Source organism: Myodes glareolus, chromosome 16 (genome assembly GCF_982192425.1).
Source record: "Myodes glareolus chromosome 16, mMyoGla1.1, whole genome shotgun sequence".
In the NCBI taxonomy this organism is placed as follows: domain Eukaryota; kingdom Metazoa; phylum Chordata; class Mammalia; order Rodentia; family Cricetidae; genus Myodes; species Myodes glareolus.
In genome coordinates, this window is record NC_142041.1 from 54,477,812 (window position 1) to 54,504,087 (window position 26,276).

A 26,276-nucleotide genomic window follows, 5' to 3' on the forward strand; every position below is an offset into this window, starting at 1 on the left:
GGATACTCTGAGAGGAATCAGTGTTCAAGTTGGGTCATTAGCAGAAGACACCTGAAGTATGTAAAAATTACAGAGAGGAAGTTCTTCCAAACTTTGGAATGAGTTTCCATCATTAAATACCTTGTCCAATTTCCGTTAAAGGGTGTGTGTGTGCGTGCGTGCGTGTGTGTGTCAAGTTAAATCCTAAAGTTTTCCCAAGAGGCTTATATTAATCATGAGCTGCTTCCCAATGTATCTCTGCCACCCACTGAGTTCTGATGACTTTAAGATATGCTTGTAATGAGGGAAGACATATGGGATATGGTGTAGGTAATACATATAGAATGAGATTCAAGGAATGGATAGTTTTCTAGTGTTCTCTGTGTGTATTTATAGTTATTAAACATTATGTCCTTTTCTCTATATACATAAATATATGCATATGTCCAAAACACTGACCCCATAAGAAGATATATATATATATATATATATATATATATATATATATATATATATATATCACCATATATATATGGTGTAGTGGCATGTGCCTGCAATCCCAGCATTGGGAAAACAGAAGCATGATAATCCTTGTGCTTTGTTGGCCAGCCAGATCTTTTAGATGTTGGTAGAATAAGAGAAGATGTTGTCTCAAAAAAAAAATGTGGAGGAAAAAATGAGGAGCACACACGACATCAATTTCTGGTCTTCATACACATAGATAAAAACACAAAAACAAAGGAATGGGTGAGAAGAATGGCTAGTGATATAGCTCAGCTGGTAAAGCACTTAGCTAGTATGAGGAAAGCCCGAGTTCAACTCCTAACATTTTATAAACTTGGCAGGGTAACACATACCTGAAATCAGTCAAGGACTGAAGACAGGAAGATCATCCCTGACTACACAGGGAGCCTGTGGTTAGCCTAGGCTCAAGAACCTATCTAGAAATATAATTTTTTTGTTTTGTTTCTTCCCTTTTTAATTTTTTTTAGAAATATAATTTTTAAGTAAATATGAACGATTAAGTAAATGAGAGAGAAAGTACATGTGCAATGAATAGTCGGAAATTTAAGGAAAATGACATCCAGAGATTATTGAGGTCTTTAAGCATTAGAAATGCTAAATTTTATTCAAATTTTGGATAGATGAATTTCATTGAAAATATGGCAGAGTTCAGTAGTTATAAATGTTTAACATCCTTTTAAAAATCAAGACAATAGTTGTAATTTCAAAAACTGATAAGAACTTCTCCTAAAACTAATAATGATGTTTTTTTAAAGAATAATGTCTCAATCATCACTGTGAAGGGATTTGTTAAATTTCTAATTTATTTATGACACACAGATTATCTGCTTGCTCTGCTTCAGTCTGAAACAGTTATCTAGCAGTATTGAGTATCACATAAGGTCCTGTTGTTTCACATACAAAAATGGCTTCCTCTACATATTAACCAGAGTTCTCTGAACCCAAGTACACGTAAGATGCTCACTTAGAGGGAAAGTAAACTTCCCCCGCCTAAAATGAACCAGACTCTGCATGGTTACATTTGATCATTTATTCAAAATAAATGAACAGTGTCTGGACATCATAGAGATGGTAGCATTAGACTTAAGACTCTTGCCTTCTTAACGCTGTTTTATAGTCAGCATAAACAGACAAGATCTAGTACAAAAACACAAACTCCAGAAAGCTAAATCCTAAAGAAAAACGAGGTGGGTTCATATTACAGACAGAGGAGAGAATTTGAGAAAGGATGATGAATAATGAATAATTGTGGTGACATTTAAATGTCTCTCTGGATTCCAAGTGTGAACTAGTCCTGAAAAAGTGGCAACCGAATGCCATTCACAAGTGGAGGGAGAGGTCAGCTGAGTGCATGCAAGAAACAAAGCGGTCATTACAGCCAGAGCCCTGTGAAAAGAGAGGGCAAAAAAGAATTGAGACTTCTGAAAGCGCCTGTATCCCAGTCTAGGGTGAGCACTTTCTTCTAAGAGCAACAGGAAGCCATCCATGAGTGTCTGCAATTGGAGTGCAATATTGAATAAGCTACAAATAGCTTATCTAAAGTGTGGGTATAATAAACATGTCTTTAGCATTGTAATAGCTGTGCTAACTTGATGAGCTACACCCATAAACTGGGATTTTAAGATCTTACCCAACCTCCCCAAAAAAACCTTACATGTCCTCAGAGTATGGAAATGTTTTAATACTGGAATTTCTAGCCTAACAGCAATGCAAGCTCTTGAAAATAAGAAGTCATTAAATTTATAAACATATTTAAATGCTTAAGATAAACTGGCTAAAAGGTAGGAATTGAATCAATCCTGGAGAAATGGAGGATGTGAGTCCAGCTACACTACAGACAGAAAGTGGTAAGCCGAGAAGCTGCCGAGGGTCGCTGGAGACAGAGATGCAGGAGCTCAGGGCCAGTATAGCTACAGTTATCTAACCTTTGCCACAGTAATATGACATCCTGACATACTGCAGTGTTTTAAGTGGAAGAGCCAAGGGGTGTGATCAGATTCCAGAAGTCAAATTTCTAGAAGTAGTTAAGAAAAGGGTAAAGAGCCAACACATGAACCTCGGCAAAGCTTGCTTTTCTGTAGAGGATTCTAGAACAATGGAGGAGTTAGGACAGACCACAAGAAGCACACAGAGAACAGTGCAGTTTCTAGAAGAATGAGGAATGAAACTTGTTGGTTTTCTTTACGAAGCCTTTCACCAGCTCTTCAGGAAGCCATCAGCACTTCAGGGAAGACCTGCAGGAATCAGTCTACAGCCTACCTCGGATTTGGGCTCAGACGTTTCCCTCAGAAAAGGCCAGCTGCCGGGTGTATGCTTGTGTTGTGTGTATGTCTGTCTGCATGGACATACTTAACATGCCTTAATGCATGTGATAATTTCTTGCTTCATTTGAATCGAAATGACGTTTTGCTGGAGTATAGGAAAATTGTCCAATTCTGAAGGATTCCATTCGCATAGCTAGTGAAAGAACAACCCGTTTCTTCCCACTCACTAGCAAGAGCACATCATTTTTCCTTGACTCCCTTTACCCTCTCCTAGTTTCCTATAAGCCCTCCCATTGCCTGGTAGCTTTTCCTTTTAGACAGGAACTGGCAAACATTTGGACATTGTATATTTCTGGGTTTGCAAACCAAGAAACGAAAGTGATCACAGTATGTTGATGCTTGTATATATATCATATATACAAGTCATATATCTACCATTGATGACATTTATATATCTATCATTGATGACATTTGCAGCATACTAATTGAGTACAATTTTTATTTTATGCTTCAGGCTTAATTAATACACCTGAAATCAATGAGATTCAGAGAATAAAATCTTTTAGTGGATTACTTAACTTTGAGTACACTGCCCTCGGTCATCAAACCAGCTGCAAATATTTACGTGCAACAAAACACTATTCCTAGACTGCACACTGAGCAAAATGAGGCACAGAAGATGGACTGAGCTTCCCCAGACTCATGGTTATAATTTGCTAGTTGTGCGGTCCAAACCCTGAAGCCATTGAAGGAAGAGGGTCAGGGGAAGCTGTGAGGTTGAAGAATATGTGATTCCCGCCTACAGGCAGACCTAGAGGCAAAGACAAAGGAAAAGGTTTGTGACTTATGGCCTTACAAACACACACACAGTGGTCAGAAGTAGTTATATAATGGACAATGTGACTGTCTAGGTTTTCCCATTCATCTGGTGTCACCCCGTCACTAGTTGACTCATGGTATCCTGGATGTTTGGTGTCAGCCATGTTTTAGCTGACTCTTCTTGGCTATCCATTTCAGTGTAATTTTGTCTAAACAAAGCCTTGAACCTCTGGTCCTCTGCTCCTTACACTGACTCTGGCTCTACCCAGCTACACAATTTGGCCACTCTATGTATTTGATATCTGGTGACCTCAAAGCAGGTAACTAGGAAACCGCCTGGCTTTCATGGTATCGCACAGGGAATTGTATTTCCATGAACGTCCAGATTTGCAAGTTTCATTTTTTTTTTAACCTAAATCGGAAAAAGCCCTCTTTCTTAGTTAAGTGTAGGTAATTTCAGTTTTCTTTTCAAGATGACGAATTTAGAGCGTGAGACATGCTCTGATCTTTAAAAATAAGGCAGAATTCTCAGCAATGTAATTGTGCTGGGTCTGCACAAGAATAGGACCCTCCGCTGCCAGATATGGATGGAGAACTGGCCCAGGGATCCCTCAAGAGTGTGGTCATTTCTGATTGTGTTAGCATTAGTAACTTTACCAGGTTCTAACTGATAATCCCAAACCAATGATCATATAGCTGGCCCTGGTTAAACTAAATGGGTGGTAAAACAAACCCAAAAGTTAGGAACTTTGAAAAGGGACAAATACGGATGGGAACGTTGAAAGAGGTGGGAGAGAGCTAAAGGAGTGGTGGGGGGATGACAGAGAGTAACCAGATTCAATTGTCAAACACTAGTTCAATAAAATAAAATAAAGCAGGAAACAGCCTTTGTTTTCGTAGAGAGGTCATTGTAGAATAGATGCACAATATTTAGCGTAGAATTTATGCATGAAGCATAGTCAAATCTGTGTATGTTATAAACTCAGCATTATATAACAGACTTCTGAAGGTCTTTCCCCCAAACTCTGTATCTAACCTCTTTTGAGTACTTTCTTCTGATCATCTGTAGACTATTATAATCTCAGGACAATAAACACAGTGTCCAAAGAGAGTGAAGCACCGTAAGAAAAATACTTGTTAAATTGTCATTAGTAGGGCACACCTTTAAATTTTGCAATTAGGAAGAAACTTCAACATAGAAAGATAGCTAACCAAAAAAAAAAAAAAATGCCGACTAAAGGACCTTCATTCAAGACTTAGGATAAACACTCAACCATTGTTTAAGATCGGGATTTGTTTTGGAAGCAGAATGTCTAGGTGCTAGGGTTGGTTGGAAATTTCTGAAGGAGAGGGGGAAACAATGCAGGATGGATGCCTTGGTTCCTGACTCCCACCATCACGTGGTGAACACAGAGCCGTCCGGGTGCTAAAGAAGCAGAAACGTGGAAAGCACGCCCTACCACAGGCATTTCACGGTCTGCTTTGTTGTGGGCTCTGCTTAATAAAATACAGCTGGGAAGGGACCTCCAAGACTGCAAATTCACATCCTTATTTCAAAAATGAAAACACTACGATACAGAGACCTCGAAGCTTCTTTTCGCTGTTCATTTGGGGATGGTGTTTCTCTTCGTGCTTCTGGACACTAGAGAAAACCTGGTTTCCCAGCACTTGCTCAGATGGAGGACAGCGTAGTTTCGAGGAACTTTCAGAGTCAGTTTTGCTGACGTTGTGTTTAAAAATTCATGGGTTCAGAACTGCAGTCCTGAGTCAGAAGTGCCATGGGGATTTCCAGCACTTTCTGTGGGAGACCGGCCAGGCCTCCAGTTCACTCACTTGCAGGATGTTGACAAGCCTGAGTCCCAGAAGTGAGCACATTTTATAGTTCCAGGCGGAGCTTGAAGCATTGGCCCAAAAGAGCCAAGCCATTCTGTCTTTACCAGTCAAACAGCCTGAGAAGTGAAAAGAATATGGGTTGACGAATATGCTGGAGACTTTAAATCCCAGCTCAGCTGCTCTGTGGGAGTGGCCTTAAGCACCAAAGACTGGCTGCCTATATAAGTTCCCTCTGTGAGGGCAAGAGAATGAAACCAGCTTCCCAGAGGATATTGAACTAAAAGTGAGAACTGGAGTTACAGATGGTTATGAGTTGTTATAAGGGTCCAAGGAACAGAACCCAGGTCCTCTGCGAGAACAGGGAGTGCTGTAACCACTGATCTACCTTTCCAGCTCGGAAACTAATTATACTTTAAGAAAAGATTTGAAAATATAAAGGCAACCATAAGTAGGAATACTTGATAAGAAGAACTGCCTTTGTGGATGTTTAGAGCCAAACCTGGGTCATCTGTCAGAGCAGTCAGCAATCCAAACTGCCAAGCCATCTCTCCAGCTCCCACATACATGTTTTTTTATTCATCAATCACAAATAAATATGGAGGGTTATCTTAAAATGAATACCCATTTCCTCAAAGAATTGAAAATATATATTTTGTGACTCAGGTAGAAAAGATTTGAAATTCTCAAACTATGAAAAGTCTAATGGTTTCCCGGAATGGTGGACACATTCTCTGGAGAACCACGCCATGCTCCCTCTGCTGACCCTAAAGCCTTACTCAGTGACATTTGTTAGGCACCAGAATGCACACATACCAGAGTATATTTAGGATGCGGTCTATTTCTAGTCACGTAAGTTTTGTTTCCTAAATAAGCTTTCAGATTAACATTTTGGTTTGTTCCCCCAAATTTCAGCACTCCATATGGTTGAAGATGTGAGTCTCATCTTCCTACCAAGACCTTGTGTGAACTGTATCCAGTGCAGTCTTCAGACTACTCGTGGTGATAACCCACGGTGCTGGGGGATGCAGGCCATATGAGGAAGCAGGAAGTAAGAGAGGCAGGTCCGTTCCAAAGTTGAGATTCTGAGCTGCTTCCCAAATTCTCAAATGTGAGAAACGTCTTTAGCTTGATAAAACTGTTATAAATGATAACACAGAGCACACACACTCAGCTTATGCAATGCTATCTAGGATGGCAGTTACCCTAATTGGGACTCTGCAGCCTACCATTGTGCTTTGTTTTGTTGTTGTTGCTGTTGCTGCTGTTTTCGTACACTAGCAATATCATAATTGCAATTTTATCTTATTTAAGATAATCACTTACTAAGCTCCTAAGTCTAAATCGGAGTTGGGCAACATGCAAATTACGTTTATGTGACATAAAAACAAACTTACCTGATAAAGAGAGCCCATACTGCACTTTTCTGACTTGACTACTCTACAGTTATGGTTTTAGTGACCAATTTTAATTATGCTGACCAAACAATTGCCATCCCTTCCCCAAATTCTAGACCTTCTATAACACCAATAGTAATTTACTTGCAAGGGAATTAAAGGAGTAAGTCATCGCTACTTATGTCAAATTAGTTTAGAACAATAAAGTATATATGAGTAAGAAAGAAAGCTACTTCAACAAGTTTTCGTGTACTTGATTAGTTTACTCATGCAGTGACCCTGTGCTGCAAATTAGAAGCAGACATCAGAATAGTTCATTTTGTTAAGAAGAAACCACTTCTCATGGTACCATATATGAATATTCATCTTCATTCAGTCACCTTTTAAATAAGTGTTCTACGTATCAATCTTATGAATAAAATTAGTCCAAAGATCCTGTAGTATTTCTGCTCCCCAAACATAGTATTTTTCTGTTTCATCATTGTTTGCTATAATCATTGATGCAGAGTATTTCTTCTTTACACATTTCTCTAGTGGTAGACAGACAGGCCACAATAGCTAAACAAAAGAGGTCATATAATAAGGAATCATTTGTTTTAAAAGAGCAAATCCTTTGCAATTTGCTTTTCTGATGTATTTCTAATATTAAACTTAAAATTTTTTCACATTTTCTTCGATTTCCTATTTCTACACCTCTGACCGCTTCCACTTCCATTCCTCACCTCCAGTCAACCATGCCCTACCAGAACATCCTTTGTTCCGAGAAGGCTCACCCTGAAATCCCTGGGTCAGGCATCACGGCATCCCTTGAGATTTCCTAGCAAATTCAGCCAGCAATGCAGCTGACAAGTCAGAGTTCTTACCATTTATTTTCGTTTCCTCTTGTTCTGCTCAGAACTCTCAATTAATTGATACTTAATAGAAATGTTCATAATACAATTAATAAAAGTTCTTAATAGAATTTTTAAAAACCTCACCTGTCTGAAAAATAATATAGGGGAGAAAACTGGTATTGAAGTTACAGAGATTGGGAATTGTGGTTAATCTCAGAATTTCAGTACAAGGCCCCCCAATCCTTCCACTTGAGATTCAGTGCATAAAGAGGGTGAGGAACTGACTTTGAATACTAGAGCTAGGAAGTGGGGAAAAAAAGGACATAGTGACTTTGACACATGGAACAAAGTTCTATCCATTAGAGTCCGCAGCTACACTTTAAATGCCTATTAAGAGTGTCATACTTTATACACTTATTATTTTAGGTGCCTTAATTTGCAATAAAATGTTCATGTACTATATAGAATAAAACTATTGAACCATAAACTGAAAAACAATATACCAACCATTATAAACATTAAACAAACAATAACACAAATGCAAGTCCCATGTCTCTCCAAGGTGGCAGCCATGCCTTGTGTGTTCACGGTGACTTGTATACCAGCATCAAAACATGCCAGGGTGGATGAACCCACAACCTGAATGTCTACCTCCTTACACTCTGCAGAAGCATGGGCACCGGGGCTAGGAAAGATGCCCTGGGAAAAGGTGAACATCTTCTCCTTCCCTCCCCACACTCCCCCTCCCACCAGTAGCATTCAGGGATAATCTAAACATTTATTAGTCATCTAGTTCAGAGCTTCTAAATAATTTCAGAGGGGTTAACAATTTTAGTTAAGGGTTTTGCTCTGCTCTTCTCAACTCAGCTGAAGTTTTGAAAATAAAACCATGTTCTTTACAAACCGAATCACAGTCTCAGGACTGGGACATAGACAGGAGTATTTAGAAAATCAGACGTACTTCAGTAATAACCATGACACACCGTGAGGCCTGAGGGTCTCTTGTTTAGAGACTGGAATGTTTGCCATTAGCTCAGCACCTGATGGTTTTCTTTTTATCATCTACCCGGCTCAGCATAATTCTTCAGTTCTATACGATAAAAAATTCCACTGAAAATAGCATAGTCATGAAAGGAATGTGCTTGGCACATCAGCTCAGGAGCAAACCAACCCCGGGTGTGAACAGAACTCCAGTGGATAACCCCAGGAACTTAGATTTTCTGGTCTTTTCTGCCTCTCTCTCCCATTTGCCCTCCGCTGTTCATTTCTCAGCTTTACCTTCATGATCAATTCTCCTCCTCCTCCATGGTCCCCTCAACCATCTTGTTCCTCTCACTACACTCACCAGCATCATGCTATGACTGAAGCTCACACAAAGCCAGCCAGTTGATGATGGATGGAGGGAAACGTACAAGCCCGATGGGAGGTCTTACTTTAATGAAAAGGCCACAAACCTGGGACAATACTGAAGTCAGCCCAGAATCAGATAAACTTCACCTAAAATTCTCCACTTGCGTACTTTCTCTTTTCCCTCAAGGCCGAGTTAATGGCTACTAGATGTTAAAAGGCCTACATCTTTATAACACTGGCACTTGGAGGAAAAGGAACTTTTCTAGCAACAGCATTTTGTGATGCCTCCAAAGTAAATAGTCAAAGGTCATGTGCTATATATCTTTCTATCTGTCTGTCTGTCTGTCTGTCTGTCTGTCTATCTATCTATCTGTCTATCTCTCTGTCTATCTATCTATCTATCTATCTATCTATCTATCTATCTATCTATCTATCTAACTATCATCTATTCATCTATTAGCCAATTACTTTGAGCCTGATGATATAATCTTGAGAATAGATAGTGGATGACATTTCATGTGGTGCAGGGAAGGTGCGGGACCTGAGAGACCTGTCCTGAGCTGGCGACTGCCCCAACTCATTTCTACTTCCTTACTTCAAAATCACTAAGACAGAACTGAATATAAAAGTTAATGTCCATACATTGCACTTCCAGAGAGAATACAAAGACATGTATCTCATAAACACTGACCATGTAAGATGTCCAATAAAGTAGGCTCATCCTTGAACAGAAATAAAACCTTCCATTTAAAACAGAAATTTAAGTCTCTCTTCTCTTTACTTCCTTCCTCCTCCATCAACTACAGTCAACAGTTACAACTCTAAGGATTTTCCAATCTAGTCCCACCATCAATACTTCATTTTCTGTAACATCTATCCTAATAGCTCCACCCTGATAACATACCCTTTTGTGGTGTGGAACGGCTGGGCTGTTTATGTCCCTGTAGATTTGGGTTCTTTATGACTTTTCTTGATGCATAGTCAGTGGCTCACAATACACTCATACATTAGTCAGGCAATTAGTATTTGTTGCTCAGAATGAGAAGACTGAAGATTGGGAGAGATAAGGAATGGTATGGGAGTGCCTATGCTAATCGGCCCCAGTAGTCTCGGTTCTCCTTTCGATACAAAGCCTAACCTTAGGAGATTGTGTGAATGGGACGAGTGGGTAAAGCTGAGAAATACAGGCCATAAGCAAACTTAAATTCATAGTTCAGGGAAGTGTGAAGTTGGAAGACTCAATGTGCTGCCTGTGTTCCTAACTCAGCTGCAAAGTTCTGCGAGACAGGCTCTAGAGTGCATTTGCCTTGCATTCCGCTCAGTATGTCCTACATTGTTGGAGACAGTAAGTTAAGTTTGCCTGCTTTCCATGTAGGCGAAGCCATGGGATATTTTTAAACTCATCCGTGACTCTCCACAACTGTCCTCAGAGTAAAATATCTTGTCGAAAGCCTTACTTCCAGTTAGTAGAGGGGCAGTATTCAAACCCCCATTATCTGTGCTGTGAGCTCTCTGCTCTCATCCACTCTGACAACGGCTCTCTGGCTTATTCTGTACAAGTAAAAGTGGGGAAGTTCAAATACCTCACCCTCTACTTCCTTTTAGTAGCACAAGGTTCATCCACCTTATATGTTATGTATTAAAATGAGCTGCTAGTTTTGTTCTTCTTGTTATTGTCATTTCCCAGACAGGATATTGTGATATAGTGAAGCTGCAGGGCGATTGGTAAAGAAAAGTCCCCAGACTATCTTGATACAAAATATATAGCTTTAATAAACAGAAGTAAGACTTACAACAGCTTACACCGGAATCCAACCGATCCGTCCGGACACAGGAGCCAGGCGAAAAGAGAGCTAGCAGAGCGCGTTTGCAAGGTTTATAGGCAGGCTTTTGCCTGAGGGCGGCACGCCCCGAAAACAGAATATGATTGGCTGAACTCCCCTATCAATATAGACAAGACTGACCTAAACTTCAGATCTTCCTGCCTCAGCTTCCTAAGGGCTGAAATTACAGATGTGGGTGACACCTGTCAGCTTCATTTTGTAAATGGTCTTCTCATCACTAATCTGAATTCTGGGCTGTCTTGATTCCAAAGTGAATTCAATCATATCTGAGTTCTTGTTCCTCGTTTTGACTTTCAAATATTCTTAGTCAATTCCATCAAGGAGCAGCAATAAAATACTCACTCTGTTTCTCCGAAACAGTTCTGCTCTCATCTTCAGGAACTAGGCATTTCTCCTGCTCCTCCATTTACTACAGGATCTGGAGCCGTGGTTTTTTGACACACAGAATCCTGAAACTGTTGTTAAAAGCAGTCTAAAGAAATCTCCAACAACTGACTTCTCACTAACACGTGGAGTCATGAGTCATATTCCTGGTAGTAAACTATATTTGCCAGCTTTATCAACATTTTTTAAAGTAACAGTGACTGTATAAATTGTCCAAAGGTTTGGATACCAGATTATATTTGAGAACTAGGCTTTTCTATGATTGTATTGCTTGCTAATGAGTTACAAAGTGCCAGGCATTTCTCTAAATCCTGCAGCCATAGCAAGGAATAAAAAAACAAATTTTGATTCACATCAAATTTCAGACACAGTAGCTGGGTGGAGACAGGCATTAAATATTCATTTCTGTGATGTGAATTTTGAGGTTCTGGGAAGAGGACAGTCAAATTTCCTAAGAGAGCTAGGAAAATCCCACAGACGTAGACCATTGCTATGACTCAAGAAGTACAGACTGTAAGAGGCATAAAGAGGCATGTGCAATTTTCTGTCTGGTAAAATTCACATTGCTAAAATACATGTGTTGCGGGTCAGCTTAAAAATAGCAATGACCTTGTCTTCAAAAGTGGCTCATCAGCCCAACTCCCTAATTTTTAGAGGAGAAAATTAAAGGTCATAGCAAGTGACAAGGGCCATCATGCCTTTTCCTCTCCCGTGAAAGTTTCACTACCGCTATTTCGGGAATAGCATTACTCTCATTTTTCCTTCTAAGTAGGGATAAGTATTTCTGACCTGGCTATTCTGATAGCATCTCTGTGAAGGTTAGCAAACAACAGACACAGGAGAACAAAAGCACTTCCTGTCATAGGTCCTGCTTCACCTAATCTTACAAAAGTGCCAGAGAGTCTGAAATGAGTATGCTCTGACCGTAGCCAAAATTCCTTCCTTTTAAGAGTGACCCTGTAACAAAACAATGAGCTTGCACATTTCCTTGCCTTTTCATTAAGGGATAATGACCTGTCCTGAGGCAAGAGATAAATTTGCAAATAAATGCATGCATATCTTAAATAAAGTTTAAAAGGAAGAAAACGTTGATTCATTTGACAAATAAAGAATAAACAATTTTTCAGGATCAGACAACATAAGCAACACTATAAATTTATCACATGACTCAAAACACTCTATAGATTTGAACATGATTCTATAAGCTATTTCACCCCATGCTTTTAACAATAAAATAATAGTTTTTGATGACCTCCAAGCAGGCACTGGCTTTGGGTTCCATTTGACTTTGCATGTGCCTTGAGCTTTTCTCTTTAAGAAAGACTAGAGAGCAAGTAGAAAGTTTCAAAAAAATGACTTGATTACTCCCACTGAGACAGACGGATGGCAGTGACAGAACTGATCACTGCAGCGTCTAAAAGAGATGAACTAACCATGTGGACATACTACACATATATAATATAGAGAGCACATTTGTATACTCTCTCTCTCTCTTTCTATATACAGATATATATGTATGTACACACTCTCTCTCTCTCTCTCTCTATATATATATATATATAGTCCATTTATATGCACCACATACAAGATGGAACAGTTTATACATGTCTTTTTTTAATAAAAAATAATTAAAGCGATCTTTACGTATCAATTTAATTTTATTTATTACATTTGGGGACAAAGAATCTGCTATGTGCTACATCTCTGTTAATCAAAAGAAAGTTATTTCTGGAGTTACACTGTTGCTTGGACAGCCTTTAGACCTTCATGACTCTCAAGATGAAGCAGCCACTGTGTAAATATGAAGTATAACAGCAGAACTTGAATGCACCATAATTCAACCATGTGATGAGAACAGCACTAGGACGATATACCCTAGAGGGTAAGAAAGCTCAGGGGACGCCATCGCAAATCTTCAATGTTTCGCTAGGAAATAACTACTTAAGTTTCTTGTTTAATCAAGTAGTTGAACAGAACATTCAGCATAGCACAATTAGACACAGATGTATCTATCTGAGATTTCAAATGAGGAAATTCTGGGAAGCAATGAAAGACAAAGCACAGGTGACCTCTGACCTTTCGTTCCTTACAGAAGGGAAAAGACAGACCCAAGGAATGCTGTGAAACCAAATGTTCTGAACCTTTCTTTCTTTTGAACTGAAACGTCATCATGGATACTCTTTGTCCATGGGAGGAGACATGTTCGTGCACATTGCGACTGTACGCTGAGCTTCTGGACTCTTTTTATTGGCGGAAACATCTCGCCCCAGAAGAGGTTGGGAAGGCTGCAGTGTTCGTGTCACTGACCTTGGAGTCCATCCACCTGCGGTGGGTTTCAACTGGAAAACCTCTGCTTCTGTAGCCAGAAGAAGAGTGTGCTACTCCTGAGGTCAAAGAAAAGAGACAAGTTCCACACGTGTCTATAGAAGATGTTTATTTAGTCCATTTCTGCAGAAAAGGACAAGGATGTCACATTTGGATCCTCTCTTAGAAAGCAATAACCATTTTAAGTTTTTGTTTGTTGGTTTGTTTGATTTTCAAGACAAGGTTTCTCTGGAGTTTTTGGAGCCTGTCCTGAAACTAGCTCTTGTAGACCAGGCTGGCCTCGAACTCACGGAGATCCCTTTGCCTCTGCCTCCCGAGTGCTGGGATTAAAGGCGTGTGCCACCACTGCATGGCAAATATCTTTTTTTGATGCCATTTTAAGTTTTAAATATCTGTTCTGCTTAGGATTGCGGGTATCAGAGGCAAGCATTATTGCCTTTGTGGATATCAGAATTACAAATGACTTGGACAAAAGTCATTACCTTTCTTCAGCTGACTGATGGTTTCATATGTTTTGGGAATATTGCTGTCTGTTTGACACAATGCCCTACACCACATGGGACAACACACTGACAAGCAAAAAGGGTATAAGTAGTCTGAGATACATACATACATGCATATGTATGTGTGTGTGTGCATGCACACATGCAAACACATGGATGTATACTGCATATATGGTGAAAGCTGTAGCATGCGTGAGTACAAAGATACTTAGATAAAGCTTTGAAATTTCTATACAATATGGTTCTGTGAATCTGTGCTCAGGTACAAAATGTCATTAAAAACAACATGAAACAACATGAAAAGTCTGTCATTCACCTCAGGATATTCCATAGATAGCGCATCGACTATTATACTGTGCCCCATCAAAAAAGATATCAACTGTCTATCGCTTTCTCACTCAGTGTTTAATGCCACTTTTCAAGGGCAATAGTAACTAGAGCTGTGTCACATGCAGCCGCTCGCACAGACCACTTAGGGAGGACGGTTAGGAGAGGAGAGACTAAAACTATCTTTAACGAATTGTCAGAGGATGAAAACATCCTCCTCTGGCTCTAGTTCCTTCAAGAGGCAATATCGGAAACCAATGGGTTGGAAAGCAAATTTCCACAAGTTTTCTAAAGGTAAAACTGTGATTCTCAGCTTGGACATTCCCCCACGTTATATATTATAAAATTGTGGGTTCTGTTCTCTGATTCATGTGACTATGGAACAGCCTGAACACATGGAGAACTAGAAAGGGGATGTGACAAGAAAAGAGAGAGACCCACTCATCCCATCTTACCCTACACATCTCAGCCACACAGTCTAGTGTGAACGGGAAATGGCGGACTGCTTGTGCTTGCTTTCTTTAACAATATGCTGTTGGTTTGAAAATTTTTAACCCATATATGCATATGTTAGCCAGGTTTCTATTAGAAAGCTGTCAAGTTGTATCAGGTCTTAATTTGTTCATTTTTCATAAAGGGAATGTGCCTATGTCACACAGTAGCAGTAAAGGAGGAGACACTGGCCTAAAGGGATGGGCTTAACGCAAACACTGCATCTTTTCTATTTTAGTTTATTAATAATTTGTGTGAGTGTGTGTGTACATGTGTGTGTGCACTATTATGTGTCATGTACGTGGTGTATACTTGTTAGTGTGGGTGTGTGCACTTATACATGTGTGGAGTCCAAAGCTCATCAGAATCGTTGCTTTATTTTTGAGACAAGTCTGTCACTGAACCTCAAATCCATAGATTTGGCTAGCGTGGCTGGTCAAGGAGCCTCATGGGTCTTCTTGTCTCCACCCACTTCTCCCATTCCAACAGTGCTGGGGTTCTAGACTCATGCTGCTCTGCCTGACTTGTATAGGGCTGGGGCTTTGAACTCAGCACATCAGGTACTTTATTTACCACCTGAGATGTCTCCCCAGCTACTCCAACACTGAGACTTAGAACCTTCCATGTTAACATCATAGCTATGAACAGATGAAGCTATACATTGGAAGCATTATTTAAATGAGACTTATTTTATGCCTGCATAAGATGAAGAATGTTCTTAAAAGAGAGGATTTAGTAAAATGCAATATAATAAAGAAAACAAAGAATTTGCATTAAGCTTATTAGGCAAAATGTTTTCCTGTCATTATTCAATTTTAGAAACAGTTATACAAATACCAACTCTAAAAGTGATGTCTAGCATCCAGAGCAGTTTATTACTTCAATCCTGTCCCCAAAGACCAGCATTACCAAAATATGGTTCAACAACACTTGGCCCTTGATGAATGTGATCAAGCAATAAGCCACTTGTTTTCTCAAGGTAAAATGGTTTGAGTCCTAAGTTACAGTCACTACAAAGCGTTGCTTTTGCCAAGACAACTTTCGTTTTCAAAGATAAAATCTGGTCTCTTTAGCATTCTATGACCATTTATACGGTCATGTTCTTAAATGTACTTAGTGGCAAAACCTTGTTACAGAGAAATTCTATTTTGTTAAATAAACCATCTATCCATCTATATGAGGGAGGGGGAATATGGCATAAAAATCTCGTACCTAAAACTGAAAATTAACTAGACAGTTTTTAAAATTATAAATTTGCAAGATCAGGAATTTTAGGTGTTGGCTGCATTCAGTTACTGTGTTTTTAAATAGGTCTATGCTGAAGAATAATCACCGCACCAATATAGTTTCCTTTATAAACATTCTTGGTTGATAAGAACTTGCTTAATGCACCTTCACATTTTAAATAAGAAGAAACAATCTGCATGGCTTTGAACATCACTTTGTATGATTTGTATATTGTGATGTTGTGATACTCCAAAATATTCATACTGGAAGAACAATAACTGACAGCATACTTGGTACTCAGTGCCCCACATTCCACTAGGTGCTTAATCCAGTATAACTTGTAAATTTTTATTCATTAACTATTTATGATGAAGTTGCAGGAAGAAATGACAATGAATTTAAATCATATTATAGCTATGCTTTTGTTAGAAATTCTATTAATTTTTACATTCAGCAATTACAGAATTAATTAATCCTTTTTACTTTTCTATAGACAAAAATATCCACTCCACATACTTCTGTGCTTTAAAAAAAAGCCACACCATAAAGTGAGCACTCCAGCTATAAAACACAGCATGTAATTGATGTCCCTTTCTGTTATTCAGTAAGGTAGCTCCAAAATTTTGTCCTTTACCTCCCACAGAACAGTAACCTGGAGCAGTTTCAATGGGATTTTACGTTGGATGAAGCAGAGAGCCACTCTCCTGCAAGAAGCTGTCAATCCTTTCTCCACAGCATGAAGCCTGCTCCACTCTTACATTTGGAAAGACAGTACAATGTAGTCCCTTGGGCCCCTTAAATATTCAGTCATCCCAGCGCTTCTCTCTCTCTCTCTCTCTCTCTCTCTCTCTCTCTCTCTCTCTCTCTCTCTCTCTCTCAGCAGTCATCATAGATATGCTTCATGGCTTCTAGAAGCTTCCAGGTTGAATGACATTGAAGGCCCAATGCCTATAGCCTGGGTCCCATTTTCAAACATTTGGAAGATGCATTGAGGTGCTAGATACTTAACAAACACTCAATACTGTGAATTATTAGATAGGGAAGAAGATTATGATGGAAAATTCATCGCCACCTGGGTAGCCTAAGATGAAGAGTTTTCAAACGACCATGGTAGAAAATGAATAGAATTTATGGGTATCTAACGCTGCTCCTCAGGGGAAGCCAGTATAGTTAGACACAAGCCAATCCTGTTTCCCTTTGCGAGCCTTCTTTGAAGAGGCATTATAGCTCAATGAAGGAAGCATAGGAAATAGGTTGTTTCCCAATGAACACCAGAGCAAATAACTGCAAATTTATTATCTGACAGATTGTGAGCCCAGAAGACCAACATGATTCTCAGTGAGTTATCATGGTGTTGAGAGGGCAGGAGAGTCTAGGTCGTCTCTAGGAGCCTCTAAGAAGAAATGTTTCCTTGCCTGTCCCAACTGGTAGAGGCTGTCTGCAGTCTTTGGCCATAGATTCCTTCATACTTGACCCATCTGTAAAGTCAAAAGCAAATTCCTGGGTCCAAACTCCAAGCCTAACTAAGTTTTCAAAAACAAAAACAAGTCAGCAACAGTGAAGTCTGTCTTACTTCTTGCATCCTAACCATTACTCTTTCATTTCTGCCTTCCTTCCCCAGTATTTGTATACATACATGTGTATGGTATGGATAAATGTGTGTGTGTGTGTGAGAGAGAGAGCACAAAGGCCAGAGATAGATATTGAGTGCTTTTCTCCCTCACTTTCTGTCTTAATCACTAGTTTTTAACCTTAAGAAAACACTGTGACTGAGGCAACATAAAGAGAAAATCATTTATTTGGGGTCTTGCTTACAAGTTAGTCCATCATTAGCATGTTGGCAGGGAGGCAGGCAGAAAGATAGACATGGTACCAAAGCAATAGCTGAGAGCCACATCTGATCCACAATAAGCAGGCAGAGCAAGAGACACTGGCCTGGGTGTGACCTATTGAAACCTGAAAGTCCATCCCTAGTAACATCTCTTCTCAATGCCATGTTACTTTAACAAGGTCACACTCCCTAATCCTTCCTAAACAGTTCCACTAAATGGGGATCAATAATTCAAACATACTAACCTGTGGGGGGCCATTCTCATTCAAACCACCATAGTATCCATCTTATATATTGAGACAGGATCTCTCACTGAATCCGTGGCTCTTGGTCTAGCTAACCAGCTAGCTCCATGGATTTCCCATCTCTTCCTTCCAAGGAAGACCATCAAGCTTGCCTGGCTTTTACACGGGTATTGGGGATCTGAAATTCAGCCTTCAAGCTTGTACTAAGAGCACCTTACCACTAGGCATCTTCCAAACCCCAGTGATTTGTTTTGGACCGTGGTGAGACCAGTTCAAAGTTGGGGCTTCAGAGGAGGAACTATAGCATGGCATGGTCACTGGTCAGCTCTTCTGCCAAGAGCCACTGACATGGATGGAGAGCTCCCTAACATCTCTCGTATATTGTGAAAACATAAAACTCCCCCTGAGAACCTTCGTGCAGTGCCACAAAACTTTTCTCAGAGTGACCCACACCCGTTTCCTATTTTTATGAGAAACAAGAGAGACAAAAGAAGAACAACCCCCGTTGATGGCGACAGTTCTTCTTCACTGAGTAGTAGTAGCATTGAGTGAATCGAGAGCTTTATAAATTTTATTTAGGAGTGATTAAACATAGCTAATGTTCCTTATTTCCTGATTTTTTTTAACTGTATATTCAATCAGTTGCAGGTTGAGAATATCCTGGAAGAAACAGCCACTGTACTGAAAGGACTTTTTCTCTTATTAGATACTTAGGTAGCATTAGGTATTAAAGAAAACTTGAGACAACTAAATTTTGCATTTTTTGTAGAAGTACTTAGCAGCTTTTGATATTAAAAGGAACCCCTCTGTAATACATGCCCTTAAGATAACCAAAGAATAACTGTCATTAAAATGAGAAATAATTTCCTTGTATGAAACAGTAATGTCAGCCAAACATTTTTAAAAGATTTTAAAATTACATTTTATTAATTTACTGTGCGTGACTCTCTCTCTCTCTCTCTCTCTCTCTCTCTCTCTCTCTCTCTCTCTCTCTCTGTGTGTGTGTGTGTGTGTGTGTGTGTGTGTGTGTGTGTGTGTGGATCAGATGACAACTTTCAAGAGTTGATACTATGATGTGTATTCCAAAGATGGTCCCTATTGCTGAAGACACTGTGTACTTCAGAAACGGTCCCACAGATCCCTGAGCTAGAACTAACCTGAATGTTTCTCCCCAAGGACCATGGTACCAGAAGGTACCATGAAAGCTTCTAACAGAGGGAGGTTATGAAGCCTTTGAAGCACTTTAATGACCAGCATGGTATGGTAATCCAAGTGTGCATTAGTGTCGATCAAACCTGGGAGGTAACTAACAGTTCTGTAATTGGACTTAGGACCCATTCAATAGGAGGGAAACTATGCTTGGTACTGGAAACTTAGCTAACTACTCAGTGCTAGAGAGGTCATAGTTATTGGAGGAAAATCTACAACAGCTAACTCATTAAACCAGCATAACCCCCAACAACAATCTGTAAATATTCATTCCTATATCCACAGAGAAGTATAGTCTTTAGCCCTTATGAAGCTTTCTCTTTGAAACAGAGACCACTATAGAAAACCACAACCGGTCAAAATGCAGAGCATGAGGCCCAGTCCCAATGGATATATTTACAAAGTACTCCCACACCTAAGGCTGGAAGAACACTGTGAAAGAAAGGGAAGAAAGATTGTAAGAACCAGAGGACCAGGGAGTTTGTTGTAAAAATGTTTCTAGTAATATCAGAAGATATTTAGGAAAGCTAGGAGACGGAGAAGTAGTTCTCCCACATAAGAGCACACCAATTGGTTGTCCGGTACTAAACAGTCAGTCCTGAAAACATACATGCAAGTAATATTATACAGACTGAACAATTCATACTTGGGAATTATATCTAATATATACATATATGCATGCAATAGCAATAAAAATTAGTGAAAAAGGTCATGAAGAAGGGTGGGGAAAGGTATATAAGAGAGTTTGGGGATGGAGAAAAGGAAGTGAGGAATGCAATTAAATTATAATCTCAAAAAGAAAATATAAAGATGGGTTTTATTAAAATTGCAGTCCAAATTAGTACAAACCACAAATTGTGCTCTTAGCTCTCATCTGCAAAGAACTAACACAAAATCTGAATGTCAAGATTCCGTAATGTTTAAACCCATTTGACAGAAAAAATGCCATTTGTGTTGAATCAAATATTAAAGAAACATTAACTTGGTTTAAGTGATTTTTAAATTTTAGTCTATGAAAAATTTTATTAATTTTCCAAATAACATGTTTTAACAGATGCAAATATAAAGAAAAAATATATTTCTTCATTAAAACTGGCTGAGAAGCAGTGCAATAAAAAATCCGACACAAGTAGAACACCTCAAAGGCACTGGCTGGTAGAAATGAGCTACCACTGCTCTAGATTACTTAAGTTATTGGCAACTAAATAGCTAAGATGTAGGCAGATAGGCACAGCAGGACTCGGGAGAAAACAAGTAGACTCAGAAATTGAAGAGGCACAAATGATTAACCAGTTCTTTGAAAATACAATTGGCTACTGTACTCCAGAACAACCACACTTCCAGTAGCTGGTCACTGACAGAAAATATTTTCAAGGGGTTGGAGAGATGGATCAGTGATTAAGAGCACTCACTGTTCTTCCAGAGGACCCCGATTAGAATCCCAGCACCAACATGGAAACTCGCAACCCACTATAACTCCACTTCTAGGGGAATCTACTGCCCTCTTCTTGTTTCTGTGGACTTTACATGCATATGTTGCATAGACCTACATGGAGGTAAAAAGCACACACAAAATAAAAATACAGGGAAAACATACTTTAAGTTTACTTTCTTGCCATTAGGTATCTAGATTAAACTGCTGAATAAAGTCTCTGACTTAGTGGATGATAATTTATCATAGATTTCTGGATATCTCAGGTTTCCAGTGAGTCAAGTGCTCAGCACACATGTGCTATATTGACAAGTATTTAATATATTATGGTTCAAAGAGATATACTATATTCCTTGAGAATGTCAAGATGGATAGCAGAGAAAACTTAGATTTAACTCAGCAATGTTAGGTGCACGCAATTATATGAAACTGCCTTTTCTCAGAAAATCTACAAATGTCACTCAAAAATAACCACACTTACTTTGAGTAGGCTAAAACTTCAGTTGTTAATGTGAACATTGGCAGGAAGCAGAAAAACATTAACAAAAAGAAAGATGTGAAAGATATTGTAGCGACTTCTTAAATATAATACCAAAAGCATGACCAACAGGGAAGAAAGAAATAAGCTAAATTGCATTAAAGTATAAAACTCTTGTGCTGCAAAAGATGTTGTTTAGAATGGAAAAGCAATCCATAGACTAAAAGAAAACACTTTCAAATCACAGACTAATAAAGGTTGATGACGAAAGTGTATGAAGAACACTTGAGCATCAGCAATAACAAGACAAAACAATCATTAAAACTGGGCAAAACACCCGGGCAGACAACTGGCCAAGGGAAACATGTGAACAGCAAACAAGCGTATGAAAAGTCATCATGGAATTACAAATCAAAATAATGAAAAAGCACCAAATCACCTATTAGAAGGTTAAGAAGTAAACACTGAAAGCACCCAGGGATGACAAGTGTGTGAATCAACGAGAACATTCATTCACAACAGGTAGAGAAGCAGAATGCCATAGCCACTTTGGCATTTTCATGAAGAAATTAAGTATACTTTAAAATTCAAAACCATTATGCATTTGGTGTTTACCAAAAAGTTGAAAACCTAAGTCTACATAAAATTCTTCACATGAATATTTTTAGCAACCTTCTTCACAAATGTCCAAAATTAGAAACCACTAAGACATTCTTCAGTAGGTAGAAGAACCTGCTGTACACATTCATCTATGGGAATATTAATGAGTGAGAAGGAAGAGTAATCACATAGGACCTTGAATTTATATTCTTTGCTACATACATGATCATGCTGGGAAAAGCAAAGCTAAGAAGACAAGGAAAAGGTCAATGATTCCAAAAGGTTAGGGAGTTAAAATTTAACCAGTAACCATGTACTTAAAAACTGACTTTTAAACTATCTATCCATGTGTATAAAAGTAAATCTAAATCCCTCCCTTGCTCTCTACCTGCTCAAGAATCAATTCCAAGTGGATCAAAGATCTTAATTAAAAATTTGAAACCTGAAGAAATATATGTCAGCAATATACTCATACCCATAAAGTAAAATAAATCTTGGAAATACAGAGAACAAAACATGCACATGCACAGGCGTGCACATTCCACATTATCTGGTTAGAACTATCACTGAATATCTGATAATTTGACATAGAATTTGGGTTCTAGACATGTGAAGTTGCCTGGAAATTGGTACCACCACAGATGACTATAAAAATTATATATTTACTAAAGAATAGGACCCCAAAACAGGTGATGGAGATACTAAGAACTTTAAAGAAATCCAGGAGAAAGGAGACCAAAGATGGAGTACTACCTGCCCCCCCTACCCCCAGAAAAGTTACATTATCACGTGAGGTGCCAGCTTGTGACTGGAGTAACCAAAAGTCAAGGAAAGAAATCTAAACACTGAGAAACGAGCTTCTGGAGCTGTATTCTGCCCAGAGTTCAGCTACTGCCCCCATGAAGAGGACATTTAGAGTGGAATCTTATCGTCTTTAAAGCATAGCAGTTGCTGTAACATCATACCACAAGGCCAGTGGCTTATAAGAAAGAGAAATTTATTTCTCACTGTTCTGGAGGTTGGGAAGCTCAGGATCAGGGGACTGACAGACTCAGTATCTCGTGAAGGTCTGCTTTCTGGTCAATAGACAGCTGTTTTCTTGCTATGGCTTACAGAGAAAGTCTCATATTTTGGTGATGCTATTGATTGAGTTGAATATAATTTATTACTGCTGGAAGGGTTAAAAATGATGCGATTGCTGTGGACAAGTAACAGTTTTCCAACTCCATTTCCACCCTGAGAACTAGAGAGCAAAGGACCTGAGAAAATGTAAACTTCACTCGTGACTCTCTTCTCACCTGCCACTGGGAGATCCTGTTAATTCTACTATCCAAAATATATGGTGATTCTAAGCATTTTCCGTGCTTCCTGGAGTGATAGCTCTAAGTTACGCCACTGCTACCCCTCTTCCCCTCTCCCCGTTACAGCACTATGATGGTATCTGTGTTTGACAATCTCAGTAGTCATCATCTTCCTGGAAAGGAAAAGGAATCCTACACCACCCCCATCCAGAAATCCAGGTGGCCTGAAAGCAGTGACATGCCCTCTAGTCTCCGCTACTAAAGTGGAAGGATCACTTGGTCCCAGCAGTTCAGACTAACCTGAGATCCAGTCTCAAAAAGAAACAGAAATGGAAAGGTGTGGACATGGGGCAAGGGATGAGGGAAAGAATGGAAGACATCTGAAAAACAGGCAAGAGCAATAACCAACCTCTGGCTTGTCCTATTCTCCCCTAGTCTTAGCCATTTTGTAGGAACAGCAGAGTTCCTGTAAAACACTGTATTACAAGCATTCCAGACAAAATTGCTCACAGGGTAAGAACTGAATCTAGCCACTGCGTGTATACCATCTCCGTAGACATTAGCTGGTGATGAGGGACAACACTGGTGGGGATTTGTAGCATGTCAGGACTTTCAAATGTTTTCTAAATAGGGTGCATATGCAGAAACTCTATGAAGTAAAATGCAGTAAAATGAAATAGATGCAGTAGAGACAGAAGGGTGCGAAGTTCTGTGAGCGTTATAAGAAAGGGCTGAGGGTGCGATTTAGAGGTGAGTGTTTACCTAGCACATACAAGGCCCTGGGTCAGTTTTGACTCTGAAAAAAAAATAACTAAAAAGGAAATAAGTTACTAAAGAAACTTTCAGAGATAACTCCATCGAAAGTAAACAGAAATTGGGATTTTTCTTTTTACTTTTTAAAGGAGTAGTTCAGTGGTAGAGTACTTGCCTGGCATGTCCAAGACCCTGGATTTGACCTTCAGTGGCTCTTATGTGTATGTCTGCACACACACATATGCACACACATACACGAGAGGGGGGGGAGGAAGAGAGAGAGAGAGGCAAAGCTTTACTTTTCTTTATCAGACTAGCACAAGCAAAATGAATTGTGATGTGACAGGGACTTAAAAGATCATTAGTAGTGGCATAAATTGTAACTGAGCAAAGTTGCATAACTATTACAACTCCTTTATCTACAACATCCCAAAGGTGTGTGTATGTATATGTGTATGTGTGTCTGCGCGTGTGTGCGTGCGCACATGTGTGTGAGAGAGAAAGAGAGAGAGAGAGAGAGTTACTCTCTCTGTTCGTTATCAACGGCCCCTAAGAATACCACACAGTGGGAAAGGCAAGTTGTAATAGACTGCTTTACTTCTACTTGTACATTTTCACTAATAGGTGTTCAAGCATATGATTATACACAAAACATTGAGAATGTCTTGTTATAGCCATGGTTTCTCTTTGACAGGTGACACCAGACAGGACTTTCCTATGGTAATAGAATAAATTGTCCAGACACAGAAAAGAGAAGCCATCAGATACGTGGGTCTTTCCGATATATACTCATATCTTTCCATACTGAACTACAACCTATGAACTGATCTAGAACGCAGTGCCTTACATATCTGCACTAGTCTTCCTGGTGTGAAGGAACTGGCAATTGATGGAATGCACAAGATAGCAAATAATACTTAGTGAACAGGGAGAAACTGGCCTATTCTCCGAATGTCCTGAGGAAAACTTGCCTTGCTTTTTTTACCTTTCCGTGGACCTCCTGAGTTCCACATTCTCACCCAGTTACTCTCAATGGTCTAGAATGAACTGGTTTGCTTTGACTATTCCTGCCCTGCATGAAAATGGAGATTAGAACAAACAGCCTTGGCAGCTATATTCCTAGAAGTGCGACCTAACTGACACGGTGTAGAGTCACATGAGTCTGAAGTTAAAAACCTAATACCCTGAGCTCTGCAGCTGTAGGAGTGTAGAAGACTACATAAGAGGAAGGGCAAAGTTCCAGAAAGTTCTCTGAAAACTCACATACGAGAAAATCTAAATACTATTACTTTAAATATTTTTCAAGTGGTACTTCAGAAACTCCCACGGATATTTATTTGTATGAGGTACAACTGTGTCAATGTCCCAAAAACATTGATAGATACTTAATTAGTAATACTCTTCTCCCCAAATTAACCTGTTTCGTTTTCAAAAGCCATGAAAACTGTGCATGAAAAAGATAAGGCACTAATGGAAAAACAAAATAAATGGGAAGTGAATAATTGTGTTCTCATTTCTCTGCTTCCACGTTTCCAGCCAGATAGTTACGCACTTATGAGTTTCCCTGTCGCTACTATTTGTTGTCCTCAGAAAAATAAATAGAACGAAGGCATAAATACTATTAACACCTTTGCTTCTCACAAAAGTCCCATGATCATTATTGGTAGGTTCTGTTGTTTCTAATTTTCCAGGTGAGGTACAATTGGATAAACTGAGGCACTGAGCAGCACCCACACTGCGCATCAGCATTTTCTTAAAACATTTCTCTCTGAACTAGATAAAATTCAAGAAGTATCTCTCCTTGAAATGCGGAGAATTCTGGGTCAAAAAACATGCATGGGCCCAGGCAAAGGCCATGGCAGGATGCTTCACCAAACCTGGGAAGCCCGAGACTGTGCCGCGCAGCAAGTAAGGTTGGACAGAACAGCTGTACTCTGGGCGTGAATGCGTGGAGAGTTGCATGCAGAGCCTTTGTTAGGACACCCAGAAGCTCCCGGAGCAAGATCGGCCTGTACCCGCCAACCCGAAGGGACTCGGGTGCCCACGAGGTTGTGCGGTCGCGATCCCGCGCATGCGTGGCCGTGACAGCATTGGAGTTTACCTGGTGCGTTGGGTGAGGAGGCGCAGGGCCAGGAGCAGCAGGGTGATGGTGAAGAGGAGGCCCGGGAGGGCGAATGGCTCCATCGAGCCTGCGTCTGAGGTCGCGGCTCCTTCCATCCAAACGCGCTGGCGACTCTGCAGGGGGCGATGGCTTCTGCACGGTGCCCTCTCTTGCTCACCCGAGGCTCTGGCCTGCCGGCGGCGCCGAACAGAATGTCACCGCGGTCC

At 39.7% G+C, this 26,276-nt stretch overlaps 1 protein-coding gene across 1 annotated transcript in view; it reads right to left on the minus strand.

Moving 5' to 3' along the window:
* Positions 1–26,184, minus strand: part of Cyp7b1 (cytochrome P450 family 7 subfamily B member 1) — a 179,602-nt gene extending 153,418 nt beyond the window's left edge. Inside the window, exon 1 of the mRNA XM_048420615.3 lies at positions 26,050–26,184. Coding sequence (XP_048276572.3) covers positions 26,050–26,165 — 116 coding nt within the window. The 5' untranslated portion in view covers positions 26,166–26,184. The remainder of the gene's footprint in view (positions 1–26,049) is intronic.
* Positions 26,185–26,276: the final 92 nt, after the last annotated feature.